At 37.3% G+C, this 15,777-nt stretch overlaps 1 protein-coding gene across 3 annotated transcripts in view; it reads right to left on the minus strand.

Annotated features, from left to right (window-relative positions):
* NELL2 (neural EGFL like 2) overlaps positions 1–15,777 on the minus strand; it is a 134,172-nt gene that overhangs the window by 6,661 nt on the left and 111,734 nt on the right. For all 3 annotated transcript variants that reach the window (XM_085570257.1, XM_021545322.4, XM_021545323.4), the window contains 3 exons: positions 10,899–11,039; positions 1,831–2,024; positions 661–837 (listed from right to left, as the gene is read on the minus strand). In XM_085570257.1, the coding sequence (XP_085426383.1) occupies positions 661–837; positions 1,831–2,024; positions 10,899–11,039 (512 nt within the window). The remainder of the gene's footprint in view (positions 1–660; positions 838–1,830; positions 2,025–10,898; positions 11,040–15,777) is intronic.

Raw genomic sequence — 15,777 nt, forward strand, 5'->3', positions numbered from 1 at the left:
TATTCATGGTATCCTGACAAGCTAAAGCTGCTACATGGACCAGCCTTTATATTTGGAGATATCTTGTAATAAAAGCTAGTTGTTTTTACCTTGGAATTTTCTCAGTCACAAAAACTTCATGAGCAGAATTATGCAGAATACTTTTTGCTTAGACTCCAAAATACATGGTTAGGAAAAAGGTGACAAGCTTTAACAGATTTTTTTCAAACTTCATTTCAATATTTTGAAAAATGCAAGAAGTCTTATTATTTTTCTATTACTTGAAATGTCTGAATGAGTAAATATGTTTAAGTTTACCACCATCCTTGAAAATATCATGTGTGATAATAAATACATATTTAGAATTTCTTTATAGAGCTCGATCAGTCTCTGAATCAGTGAATGTGAGTGTTGCTGTGTAGATGCCATATTCAAATGACCTAAACTCTGCTGAAACCACCTTCATTATTAAGTAATTATATTATGTCTATTGTGTCAAAACATATTTTTGACAGAAACTGGACAATACTGACAAAACTCCAGGAAAACCAGATTTTAATTATACATGTACTTCAGGGAAAATTAAGTGAATGCTAATGCATGAAAATGAAACTGTTCACAGATCAGAACAGCTCATCTAGTTTTCCCTCCTGTCTCTGCTGCTGTAATCAGGAACCTTACCAGACAGCGGCACTGCTGACAGTTCTGTATCCAGGAATCACCGCTGTTATAGGAAAACTCCCCACTCTGATGTAAACACTGACTGCTGAGCCTTGGGTCACATTCAGGACAGCAGAAGAGGTCAACAGTGGGATTTTGGCAGTCGCAGACCATTCGCCGGCACATCACATATCCATTCTGTTTTTAGAAGAGAGACACACTGGTGGCAGAAATTTGTATAACTCTAGCCAAACTCCAGCCAAAATTTTATTTTTTACCGTGATTCTAAACAATTAGCAGCTCACTGGTTTTCCACTATACAGTATCTTTGGCAAAATACAACTCAAACCAAGCCAGAAACCCCCATACACACACACTAACAACCATAGAGTTCCCCTGTTGTCTAACATACACCCTTCATTCAACCAATCTCCAAATCTCCCCTAGGTGGTGAAATCCAAGGGCATCTTTCCCAAGGGTAAGACTTTAATGGATTGCCCTAAGTTTGTAATTCTATATTGTAATTCAATATAGATGCTTGATGAAACTTCCTTTAGATTTCATAGAATGTCATTTCACAGCATACCAGACTGGCTGGTGTCAAGGAACATCAACCCCTCTGTTCTGTAATGATTCACATAGGAAGATGATAGGTGATCTGAAACTAAACCATGTATGCCAAAGTCAAGCTGCTGAAATGTTCAGGATACTGTCAGCAGTGTTTTGGCCTTTCATTCTCCATCAGCATTTAGCCTGGGACCAAATTTCCCACAGCAAACATTTGAGTAAGTTAAGCTGAATTATTCTGCAGACACAGAACTTACTTCTATTTACAGACACCTGCTTGAGATACTGGCATCAGACTCCAGCCCCAATAGGTGTCTAGACAGTTTATTTGCATAAAAATGCTGTTACTCCCACCCAGACAACACAAGAGGCATCTCTGCTAACAAAACAGTACTATCATCCTTCTCCCATTACCATATAATAAACTTTCAATGAATGTTTTGCTCATGCAGGTTGGAGAGAGAAGCTACCTCCAAAACCCTGTGTAATAGATGATTTTACTTCTGTAGCTCCACACATGCACCTGAGAAGGCAGCTCCAACAGGAATTTTAGTTGGATCCCGATGCTCTGCCCTTCATCCCTACCACCACCTTGCAGAAGCAGCGACTTCCATTGGTACTGACCTGGCACGAGCAGACAGAGCATCTGTCATTCTCCAGCACCCAAATCTGACCATTGTGCTTGATTTTGCCTTCATGGATACAGTCTCCTGTGCAGTTCTTGCCATGGGGACACCGACAGTCATACCCGCCATCCAAGTTAAAGCAAACAGTATCATTGGCACAGCTATGCCTTCCAGTTCCACATTCATCAATGTCTGCAAAAACATGCCACGGAATGCTCTTAGACCACATTCAATTAACAAAAATTTTCTTGTGGCAGTCAATATAAATAATTCTTAGCCATTAAAGCCTTCAGCTGAAAATTAATTTGTAGTCCACCAGAGTGGGGAGAACTTAAAAAATAACAAAAAATATTTTACAAGTCACATCAGCTTTTTTGGATCCTGTTTTAACCTGGTATTTTGAGTTTTGCTAAACATATTTTCAAGTGAATGCTACTGAGTATGTTAGATAGAATGAAGAAACCACAAGAAACATGAGAAAAAGAATAATTCTTAGCTCCCTAAAGAGCCTTAGTTTGTGGCAACCAAACATGAGACATGCTATGTGAAACAAGAACAGCTTCAGAATTGTGTTCTTAAAGCCTTTTGCTGGCTGTCTAGCACATTTGAGTTCACTTGATGAGAATTTACTGTGAAAGGTGATGTCTGACCTGTAAGCTCATTTAAGTAAGCACACCATGCTTTAAATTTCATCATTTATTAGAAAGTAAAAACCAGAATATTTTAAATATTCAAGTCGCAGTGACTATAGCCCTTATGCCTAGAATAGAAAATAAAGAAAAAAATCATGTCTCGAGTGAATAAAAATAAATTACTTCAAAAGAAATATCTCTCAAAGAATTAAAAAGTACTTTAAAGGCCTATTTCATCAAGGCACACAGAACTATTTTGCAAAGGCAAGCTAGGAGCACACTCTACCTTCTACTCAAATAGTCTTTATTTAGCTTTTACAGCTGTTCAAATGGAGAAAAATGATCATGGAAAGAAGCTTAAAGGGGCATGAAGTAAATGGATATACGCCATAAAAATTGGAAAACAGAGTAAAGAGTAGAACTACAGTGATTTTAAATATTGAGATATTGAGTTCAACTCTAAATACAATTTTTCAACAGTATGGTCCAAGTTCTTGATTAAAATTCATTAAAATTACTGCTGTTATCATTAAATCTCCACCAGAGGAGTGAGATAAAATAAGCAATATGGTCATGCATATATCTTTCACCACCATCACAAAAACCTAAAATAAAACTCAGTTTTGGGTTCACAATGGAAATTAAAACTGCAATCCACCTCAAGCACATTCAGTTTAAAGCAAGGTAATTCAATTACCGTTTCAATTCCAAGTGTAGCTATGGTCAAAAACCAAAAAAAGTTAACAAGTTGCTAACATGAATATGAATTGGGATGAAAAACAGCAGGGAAATTATTAGAACTCCACTGTACAAATCAGCAGCATAGTGAACTTCCTTCAAATGCTTTGTGCAGTAACAGCAGCATAATCTTAAAAAAAATTACAAAATTACTAGGGCTTATGGGAAGATTGAGAGAAATACCATTTGAGAAGAAATAAAGACATGGATTGCTCATCTCTAAAAGAACACCAACAAGAAGGGATATAACCAAAAAAAGAATACTCCAAAGAAGTTGAGAGCTTTTTTTCTCCATATTGGCTAACACACTAGACAAGGGACAGTGAATGGAACTGAAAGACAACAAATTTATGCCTGATAAAAGGAAATACCTTTTTATACAATGCATAAGCATACTATGACACTCACTGCTACAGAATCCTAAGAGGCAAAAACCAATTGCATAGCCCGAAGTGTATAAAGCTAGCAAGAATATTTAATTTTCAGTGCTAACAGATTTTTGGAGAGAGAGATTGTGATTTTTTTGATACATTTCATGCATTAGGGCCCATGATACACTTATTTATGTATCAGATAATCCATAACAGTCAAATAATCTCAGAACTCTACATCTTCTACCACACTGCCTTCCAATGCATCTGGAGGCAGTCACTGCTGTAACAGCACAGATGATAACTGGGACCATGAACTTATTAATTCAGTGTGGCTGAACAGCTGAAACATCACTGGCACATCAGACAGGGAAACCCACCCCAAGAGTCAGGATACACGACCAGTGGAACAGGCAGCCCTGCAGAGGCTGTCCAGACTCTCAACTTGAAGGTCTTTAGAAAAGTAGCTAACAAGAATGGTTTGAGTGATGCCAGTTTATGCTCTCTCCTTCCTGTATTTTCTCTTAAATCCAGCCAGAAAATAAAATAATCTGGCAATTTAAAATTAAAGCATAGCCATTCTTAAGTCATGCAATAACAAGAACAGACACAAATTCAGTTTAAATGTAATGATTTGGATTAACAGCAAGATTATCTTTATTATAAAAGTAATTTTTAATAAATTACTGTCCAAAACTTGTATTCATTTGTTTACAGCACTCTTTTGTACATAATTTTCACATAGCTGTCATAAATTTATAATGTCACATCTCAGCAACCCATATACTTAACAGAAGGCAGAAATACTTAATGAGGTAACTGGACAAAGTTCAGCTGTCATGTAAATAACAAAGGTTTCCTTTAAACAACAAATGGTGATCCTTTAAACCCTTACTCTGTTTTCAGTACTTATATACAAGTCTATTTCACAATTTTCCAATGAGAAAAAGGATTCTGAGGTTTATTTTTCAGCACAGTCACAGTAACTGAAAATAACGGAGGTTTCATCATTGACTGTAGTATCGAGCCAAGCTTATCTGGCATTGAGAAATTCTGAAAATTCCCAATCTTTTTTTCAGTTGTTTGATTCATGAAAATAAATGTTCTGGATAGGGAAATTTCAATATCCCTAGTCACAGCAGGAGCTATTTACATTTTGATTCTAACCTAATCAGAAACAGCAGTGTGTTTATGATGCAGCAAGAGAAACACTAATTTTCACGCATGAAACTCTCATCTACATTATCCATCCACATCAAACTTCAGACATTATCAGCAAAGAACTTGCACACAAATCATCCATACCAAGCAAAACTTATTTCAGTTTTTTGTTTGTTTTTTTTTTTTTAGTTTAGACTTTTAATAGATGGTGAATCATGTTACTGAAATTGTGCTTACAGCCATAGCCAGCTATGGACAAGGGACACTGGATTCTGCATCTTTTGTGTTTGAAAAGGGAAGATGGTAAGGTTATAGATGACATATTCCACTATATCCAGCCACAAAGCCATTTTATGACTGCTCCCATGCTATTAACAAAACACACACACAAATGACCCCCAGCCCCCTCTCAAAAGAAACCAAAATCAAAACAAACCCCAAAGAGTCCCCCACAAACCACTCAAAAAACCCCCATACTCCTTAAGAATCAAGCAGCTTGAATGTTAGGACATTAGAACATTATGTCTTAAAAGACTTGGAGGTTTGCCTCAATAAAAAAGCCCAACAGAAATTAAATGCAACTAGTTATCCAGTGCTAAACTGAGTTCTTATTTAACTATCCTACATGAAAAATTACAGCAGCTTTCATGTCTCATTTTTAAGGATTTTCCTTTTCTTACCATCATCTCTAGGTGCAACTTAATGTTGCAATACCACAGAAGTATCATGGGAGAAGTAGTGATACATGTTACAGAAAACTAGGAGTTAATTATATTAGAAATAATTTACTGCCTACACAGGAAAAATACCAGACTAAAGCCATACAATATGGTGACAGTTCTTAGAATGACTAAACTCCATTTGCAGTATTTGTGAGACTGCAGACATAGAAAACTCCATAAAAATGGGAATTTCGATTGCTCCAGCTTGTGACCCAAGGTTGTATTTAAGAGATTCACTGTTTCTTGGAAGAGGTAGTCAAAGAAACACAGAGGGACAAAGAGCCCATTTCACTTGGCCCTGAGCAGCAAACAGACTCTGATTCAGAATGTCTCATCATTCTGATATTGGTTAGACTCTCATTTTTTAAAAGAAAAGGGGAACATTTATATCACTGAGAAATAATGGAGGAGATGGCTTAGGAAGGTGGACAGTTCCTTTGCTCTGAAGCAACTGAAGTTTCTCAGTTACCTTTGCTCTGAGGAATAGCATTAGCTCAGCAAAGTGAAAGTACCAGGATACATGAGAACTTTTTGCTCAAGGCAAAAAAGGAAGGAGTGTATTTGCTAGGGAACCCAAACTCTTCTGAGCAGAAAGTTCTATTTCTGTTCTTTTCTGTCCTGAGTAGATCTATTGACTGCTGTAATCATTCTTCAAAGAGTGAGTGAATTGTGAATAATTTATTTGTGAGTTCATGTAAGCCACCTGTGAGAGTGCTTACCAGATGTGGAAGATGAAGAGCGGAGACTTCAGATGTTGGTAACATCAGCTTGACAGAAATGTCATTTCCCTATACAGTAAATGTGTTCAAATTGCTGTCTTATAAAATATAGTGGTCAAGTTTCTGTTTTATCAGTCCTTTCATAAAAGACGAGAAACTCTGGAAATTTTGTTTTCTTCCCACACTCCAGAATATTGAAATACTAATGTGTCTCCATATCTGCCTTCTGTTTGGTGATAAACTTAAGTTGGGTTCCCAAATTCAATACTGAAGCCTTAATGCCTATAGCTCTATTTGGGGTAAATGGAAAAAACAAAGAAGTCACTTTATTTGCTGACCTTTAATGATCATGAATAAAAGCAAAAGGATTTTGATGGAGCTTTGTGAGTGCTACTAAGGTTTCCTGCTGAAGAATAATGATTCTTTATTTCCTGTTTCCCTTAATTGCTGTCAAAAATAAAGCTTCTGATAAAACTAAGTGTAGGACTCCAAACTTACAGTAGTTTTTCAACTTCAAGAAATCTCATGTACTAGTTAAAACACTGGATACAGTGTGAGATAAATTGATACTGGATACAGTGTGAGGTAAATTGAGACATCCTGACAACCAGCAATTCCTCTATCTTCCAGATCCAGAGACATAGATGTTGGAGTGACCATTTTGGACTTTGCTCAGTAAGGCTGGGGTGTATACTGAGGCTTGTACTGTGCCTCCATCCCTCATTATCCTGGATTGTTGAAAACAGACTTCAAGGCAAGCCTCAGCCTCTGAGCTGTCAGGCTGGCTGCTCTGTCACACAGAGAAGTAAGTGATTCTAATTCTGGAATCAGGATGGCAGAAAAAACCCATAAGATACTTCAGTACAGAAAATCCAAATGGGAGTTCACATATGGATAAACTCTTACAACCAAAAAAAGATTCTTTTATGAATTGGGCATTCTGGATTGATCTATCCAAACCTTTCATTTGCATCTGTCCCATTCAAAGAATGTAGTACCTGCTGAGAGTGAAGGTACATTGATCTCATATTCTATCCTAACAACAGCTGTTACCTGACAGATACTTCTGGTAAGTCCTAAGGGGCTGCCTTAATTAGGTGAGCTTTTTTTGGATGTGGATGTGTGCCAAACATCCAACAACTGCTGAGACATAACCTGCACTATTCTGGTACAAACCAATACAGCCTCCTTCTTCAACTGATTATGGAAGCTTTTAGACATTGAAAAGGACAAATTCAAAGGAATCAGGATGTTACACAGAACTGCAGGGCAAACATTAATGGGGCCTGAACTTTCTTATTTTAGGACTTTGCCCTCAGTTATTCTAGTTTTGTTTTTACTGCAATGAAGCCTGAGGATGCAATATCTACTCTCTTAGCCCAGCTCTCTTTATGAAATGGTACATAAGAGACAACCTTCAGAACCAATATAACTATTTAAAGAAACTATAAAGAAAAACTGTCAGCGACAAAGAGAAAGATAACAGTTAATATACCATACTGAATGCTATATTTACATATATAAAATGTAAGAATTTCCAAAGCCATACAGTCTCAAGAACTATATGGCTGATATTTCACTTTTCTGGAAATATAACAAGGCATACATAATTCTATTTCCAAGGGAAAAACAGCAAGTGCTGCTAAGAGATTGAAGCCCTACAGCTGCCTTTCCCGTAATTTCTCTTGATAATTTTTATAGACACCACACATCTACCTAGTGGTATAATGTGAATCAAAACTATTAGCAAAGGGATCTCTAGGTCTTCCATTGCCTCTAGGTACAATAAAATGGGATTATGAATTTTTGCATTCAAGTGCATTAGCCAAAATATTCAATATTCTCACTTGTGCCAAAGAAGCAGCAGTAGCCAAGGTCAATAAATGTGTAAAATAGGCAATTCACTAACTATTATTTCATTATCAAGCACTGACAAAGTATAGTGCTACCAAGGAGTCTGGCTCTACATGGGAATATTTAGTATGATGTCCTAAAACGGAGAGGTGCAGCATTGGAATTCTGTTAAAATAAGGCTTTTAAGAAAATGCTCCTGTGAATCTGTGATTTTAACAGAGGTGTTTCCACATAGATTTTTAAAATCAGAGGCTTTGTTGAAGGAAACAAAAACTGATTACACTGATCACTGAAAGGCAGGGGACACAAACAGACCCAGATTCAAGGAAGGCAGTGTAGAACAATCAAGAAATAAAATATTCCTTGGCTTTTAAAGGTTTTTTCCTCTAGAAGAAGGAACTTACTTCAAAGCAACTCTAAAATTTACAAAAAATTAGTCAAGTCAAGCCTATTACGAACTCTATATAAAACACTACTTTAAAGTAGTTTGCACTATTGCTTCTAAAGCTCTGAAAGCGGAAGCACTTGCACAAGACAGAAAGTTTCAGAAAATGCTGGTTCTAGATACAGTTGAAAGTGAGAATTGGAGAACTGTGATTTGAAATTTGAGATTAGTATAGCCTAGAAGCTGCAGCCCCATTAAAGTGACTGTCTAAAAGACCACCCACCAACAGCCCAATGTAATCACATCTAACTAGGGGTTACTGAACTATCAAAACCAATCCATTTTCTTTTGTCTTTAAACCCAGTAGGGAAATCTCTTACTGTGGAAAGATCTGACAGCAGAGAAGATGATTGCTTCTGCACTACTGTGTTGTGCTAGTACAAGTTCAACTTTCCACACTGCATTGGATTTTAGGCTGTCTCTTTATGCCCTTTCTGGTTTTATTTTTATCTGAGACAAGTCACAAGCTCCAATTCAATAAAAAGTGATGCGGCAAACTTATTCAAATATCCAACCTTCCTCCCCATCAAGGCCAGGCTGGATGGGGTCCTGAGCAACCTGGTCTAGGGGGATGTGTCCCTGCCCAGGAGGGCTGGAACTATGTGATCCTTAATGTACCTTCCAATCCAAGACATTCTATGACTCTGTGATCTCAAGTTGCTAAGGATCCCAATGTTTGGAGCTGCAATCAATCAAACTGGAAGTGTTCCACTGTTATTCACTAGGGTTATCAGCAATGAAGATAGTTTTCTGGCATCTGTGATTTAATTCTAATTACTTGTTATCCTCTGTGTGTGTTTAATAAAGAGCTGCTGGCTCTTTGTAGAAAAGGTCAAAACAGTCTAATAATTGCAGCTTCTGTACACATGTAGCAATCCCCACATTTCTTTTCCCTTGGCTTTCTTTCCATTTGTTTAGAATTTGCTGCTTAATTGATACTTGTTTGCACACATCATAACACACTCACTTTGTATCATGCATCTCTCTTGAGACAGCATGTGCCAAACCACTATCTTCAACCCACCAGGTACATGTTACACTGACACTGAAGATAAAACTTGAGATATTGAGAATATTTCCATAAATGCCCGGCTGGACTATTTATTTCCTGTACCATGAGTGACAGAAGTGCAATGTTATAATCAGAGGAATCACAACTTATTCTTTGCACCTTCCTGTCCTAACTCCTGACCAGCTAACACTGACATTTAGTTAGTTCTTGACACAAAGAAAGCTCGACTTATGAAAGCAGTGGTTGCCTTAAATTGCTGATTCCTCCTGGGAATACAGGCTTTCAGCTGTGATGAAAATGTGTTGAAATAAAGTATTGATGATGGGTATACCAGAAAGGTCATTCTCACTCCTGGAGAACTGTCTGTGTGTCTGCCTTAGAGAAATTAATTCAATTGCTTCCCTTTGGGACTCATGCAGCCCACCAATGTGAGTTTAAACAGCAATAAGAAAGCTTACACTGTGATCACTGAATATTTCAGCACTCATAGAAAGAAGGGAGAAAAGGTGGTAATTTTGCCCTGAGAAGTCCATGGCAAAAAAAAAAAACAAAAAAACAAACAAACAAAGAAAAAAACAAACAAACTGGCTTGCTTTGTTATTTAAGAGCAGTAGCATGAAGTATCTTAAGAGCTGAATAACATTCCATTCAGATCTGCATCTGAAAGTAACTGTGTTCTTATTAATCTGCTGTTCTCTCTAACATCATTCATGAACACAGAAAACCTTACCATCTCCTTGTCCCCCTTGTCACTCTTTTGTCCCCTACACCTTGCACCAGCCCTGCATCCACTGACCTCCCTAGTTTGTAAAGTAGGTCTGCAAATTGCTGCCTTCTAAGATGCAGTTAGCCATTACACAGGAGAAACACCACAGTATTATCCAAGGTATACGTAAGGGTCTCAGGGATGCATAATCATTTTCTGCAATGGGAAATATTTTTATCAAGAACTATTTCAGTGTATGAGGAAAACAAAGTGGAAGAAATAAGGTCTGGTTTGAGGCCCATTTCTATACACAAAGAATCTGACATATAAACAGATTACTGTGGAGTGACAGATTACAGTGCATGCTACCAGCCCGTGGGAAATCACTTATGCAAGGGACAAGCACAGAAGCAGATGCAGGGCCAGAGAAACTGCATTTTCATCACCATGCCTGCCTTTACATATTATGTTAGTAAAACACAGAAATGCTCCACTAACACTCCACATTATAGGAATATTCATATTGATATTATTTTGCCTTTGATGATGATGCTTATTTAGACTGTAATTCTTTTGGGTCAAGGTTTAAATTTCACTGCAGTTTTCAAGACAATGCTTGACCAGTACAATCTGAAACATTAGACATTTTCTGGAATTTCACTTTCATGTGAACCCTAACAGTACCCCACCTTTTTTAGATACTGACCTTCACAGGATTCTCCACTTGGTGAAAACATCCCATTGTCATGGTAGCCATCTCTGCATTCGCAGTGGTACCAACCGGGCAGGTTAATGCAGTTAGCACGGCTGTCACACTGAACAAAGCCATCCGAGCACTCATCAATGTCTGGTTATTGAGAACAAAAAAATAGAAGAAAATTCACACTGAGAAAATTGCTGTATTCATCCAAAGAAAGAACAATATCCCTGGTGTTTCTAGGTTTCACAGAATTATTTTCATTACTGATATTTGAATTTGCAGAAATAATTGCAGTGAAGTTTTGAATTGTTTCCATAAAACTACTTGGCTAATGATTTTGGGCCTAACAGCAGCAGAAGTATTGCTAATCCCAATTTACTGCCTACATAGTAACAACTCATTTTGTCACAATACATGACAGGTAATCTGACATCTGGTTAAACTGCCCCTATTATGAAGAATGTAATTAGGTCCCAGTCCATATAATAAGATATTAACTCTTTGAGTAGTGCAGGCTGCCTGATAAAATAAAGATTTTTTTTTTCCTAGGGGGTATAAAAAACATTAAATATTCACTCTGGTTCTTGCTTATGCTTTTGGTGACATCAATTTCAGCTTAGAAGGGCTTCCCTATCCTGTGGAGTTCCTATTGATTTATGCCAGCACCTCTGAATCTCAACGTAACTGACTGCAAGCTCCTCTCTAATCATCAAAGAAAACAGCTGGGTTTCCAAACAAATGCTTAAATCATGAGGGTGAAACACAACACATTCTCCTTCTCCTGGAAATTCCTTTGGGAAGTGTGTCTCTTAAACCAACTTCCACTGACTAAACTTTACAATAACAATTTATCATAGAATGTATTTTTTTAAAATACACTCACTAGATCAAAAATCTAACAAAGTATGTTCTAAAGACACCCAAACTCACAGATTAGCAGAGATGCAGGGAACTCTGTGAAATGTTCACTTCCAGTGCCTTCAGGTACAGAGTAAGCTGTGCTGAGGAACAGGTCCCAGAATATGAGTGCTCTTAACAGTTGGGGAATGCCAGGAGTATGGAGTCAAACAGGAGCAAAACTGTGTTGTTCCCTATCACATCACTGCCTTATCACTGTGTTTTATACCAGAAGTAGCATACTTATCTGAGCATCAAGCTGAGAGGTGCCTATGGAACCAACACAAAGGGAAGCACAACATGTGCAAACTGCCTTCAGAAACAAAAAGAAGCTCTAACCCCCCTCCACCATGAGTTTGAACAATGAATAAAGTCTCAGTGTACTGGCCACTCTGGCCAAAGTAACCTTTTCTTAAAGGTTGAATCTTTAAAACTAAGAACTGAAGTAACAAATTAAGACTCAAACTCTTAAAGTACATCAGCAGTTGACCTAGTATCCTCAAGGATGCAGATATGAAGGAGAGGTGTGATGTGGCCACTAAGATACATGTGAAATATGTTAAAATTCTGCCCACTATCTGTTACCTCCCATTTATGTCATTTGCTATTTTCATAGGAGATAGTATAAACTGGTAAAGAAAATAAACTGTGAGCTACAATAAAGTAAGCAATTACTTTTCTGAGAATAATAATATGTGGCTAGATAGACATACTCTTAGCAAGCATTTTGTGAAACCTATTTGAAGGCAAACTTTATAAAACCCTGAGACTTCCTCATCCATTGAGAATACTTTTCCACATTTCAAGGTAATAAAAATATTAGTGTGTGGGGAACACCTGCATAAAGTACAAGGTATAGCACAGTCACCCACATTTGGTTTTGAGTTGCGTTTTTCTTATACTCAACTCAAAACCAAATGTGGGTGACTGTGCTGTACCAGGGTATGTGGGCTGCACTCTGGGTATTTTATTTACATGCCATATAACTGTTTTAAAAATTTATTTGGAATAACTCTACAACTGTATAATGAGCGTATTGGTTTTTAAAAGCTTTACAGATCCTTGACAAAATCTCATTAGAAATTTTTGCTATGATGCATCAATCTGATTTTCTATAAACAGTATCTCTAGACAGGCAGCCCTGATGTACATTATCAGTATTTAGGATGATAAAAATTACCTATACTCCTGCTGCAATACTGCAGCAAGTGTATATTTTGCTGCTTTGTGCACCACAAATTAAGTTGTAAGTCTCAACTGAATTAAAAAGAAAATTTCAACTCCACTATGAATTCCAAAATAATCATCTGATAGTTGTGCTGCAGAACTGAGAAATGCCAAACCTTTACAATCTTCCACTGCTCAGTGTGTTCTTTCTAAATCAGTATAAACTCTGGCCTTTTTCTTGTGAGCAGCCAGGAGCCAGTGGGACCTCAGAGGTGTTTGAGAGATCAGAGGAAGATCAATGAAAATTATGTTACAGTAGTGAGAAAAGGTTGGCTTGCAGTCTGTGTCTTATCTACTGTTACTCGCTCAGAAAGCCACAGATAACTCATGAAAAAGGACAAGAGAAGAAGAAAAGACTGCAATGTGAAAGTTCCGTTACCGCTGGGGAATGTGCTGCCTGGCTGCCAGCTTGTCAGGCAGAAGAGAAGTGACCCTGCTAAGCACTGGGGATCACCTGGCCAGTACAACATAACTTGTGGTTGGCTAAAGCTACAAACCCCAGAGAACCAATAGTGCATGTCCACTCAGAGGCAGAAGGAGAAGAGCTGTTGCTAAGATTTGATGTTAATCCTCATACTGGCTACTTAATAATATTGCATTAAGACGCTGGATGGCATATACTTCTTTGGGAAAGTGGAATGTATTTATTGGTGACAAGCTGGAGAAACGAGTGTTATTTAGGTCAAAGTAACAGAAATGAATGAAAGAAAGACACTGTTCCTCTCTGCAGAAAAAATTATCTATAAGCCTTATAAGCGTAAGGGCAATATCACACACACATGTGGAATGCATTCAGATTAATGCATTAATTCAGGGAAAACATGCCATGAATGTCACATCAGTATTGGTAAAGTGACAACAAAAGCTTCTTCTCTGTATTTATTTGCAAACTAGCTGATCAATCTGTAACACAAGAAGTACTACTTGGGATGAAATGCTTTATTCAATGTCAATAAACCAAGTAATACATTCTTCTGGTTTTGTTATGACTGCATGCAAAGTTGGAGTGGAATTACATAAGAAAGCCTCATCGTAAGCATGTATGGAAGCACACTGCAGGTCTTGAAGAATGTCTTACTCCCCACAGATTGATTGCCATTGCATTGGAACCATTGCTGCATCCATGCTGAATAAGCCATTACTCCTTTCAGGATTTTGAAGCAAAGAAAAGAAATCCAAAACACTTCTTACCACTAACTTTTTAGGCCAATGACATCTTAAACATGTGCCAGCAGGTTTCAGAATATAGATGTTCCTTATGCACAGAATTTTGTTTTAATTCTCACCTAATGCTGTTTACTAATTCTAGTAGACACGTGCTCTGTAATGGCACAAAATATGACTGTTGCAACTCTGTAAAATAGGAAACCACAGCAGAAATGTGTCTTACAAAGCAAAAGTACCGAATTAATGGAAGAATTTCTTGACATTTGGATAAAAATATTTCTGTTTTCAAATAGACATAGAATGGCTCAGGAAGTGCTGCAAAAGTATCTACAACTGAAATTATCTTATTAGTATGGGAAAAGCAGACAGAAATAATTTCCCCCTGTCCAATGGTGAAATTTTCTTGGATGAATCATCTTGCAGCTGCTCAGTCAGAGGTGTGAGCTGACAAGAAAATAAAAACTTTTTGATTGAAGTTTTGCTTGGCCAGTGGCTATGGTCTATCAGTGGGCTATATGGAATACTATCAGTGGTAATGAAGTCCTGTTTGATGCTGTACTAGAAAAACATGGAAAATGAAATATTACTTTATAAAAGAAAGTTAGAAAAAGGCTTTATATTTTCACATATGCTAGTCAGCCTTTTTTTTTTCACATTTTGTAACCCATTTTTCAACTCAAAATTTTAAACTTTTTTTGCTGAGGCCTTACTCTAATAAAATAGACACAAAATCAAAGGCATTTTGAAAGTAAGAGCTGTATATCCCTAGCTCCCCTTGACATGACATTTGATCTCCCAAATATCTTCCTTATACCTCAGGATCACTCTCTTCCTTAACCGTGACAACAGTTTTGGCTATTATACCCTTTTCTCTTGGGAACACTGAGAAAACTCTGCTCCCTGAAGAGTAAAATAATATCATTAGCAAATTATCCACTGGTATAAAAAGAAGAAAAGGAGAACTAGCTGTCAGTTTCATATTATTAGAGAATTTCTGTATAATAGGGCTTTTTGAAGACTGAAAGTGGTATAAAATTGCCAATTAGAAAGATAGCAGTTCTCTTTTATTCAGCAACAGGACCAAGCTCTAATGTAGTCAAGCTGCACTCAACAAAGAACCATGGTGTAGGGGAGGGGTGTTGCTACCATTTTATATTACTCACTTCAAGACTTAAATGTTAATCACCAAATCCTTCTCTTAGAAAAGCCTGCATTACAAACTTAAGAGAGACAGAGCACAACACAGTCCATAAATATTTTCTGTCTTTAATTGCTTTATCCAGGTCAATACAAACCAAAGTCCTTTCTTGTCCAGAAGTCAACACCACAAATTGGAAGCTGTGTATATTTACAAGTCAGCTGTCTCCACACTGGAAGGTTTTTTGTGACAGAATAATATATGGCACATAGCTAAGACTGCCAATTAATAGAGACTCCCAATTGCAATATTCTTTCCCAGTGCTAACTGGGTTTTGTCATTGGATATGGTTACAAAGATTAATGAGCAGCCAGCATCTTCCAAAATGTTCAGTCACTCCTGACTCAGCCTAAATTTGTGATCTCATTTGAATGACAACAGCCTTTCCAGCCTAAC

This window comes from Lonchura striata, chromosome 1A, assembly GCF_050655825.1.
Source record: "Lonchura striata isolate lonStrDom1 chromosome 1A, ASM5065582v1, whole genome shotgun sequence".
In the NCBI taxonomy this organism is placed as follows: Eukaryota; Metazoa; Chordata; class Aves; order Passeriformes; family Estrildidae; genus Lonchura; species Lonchura striata.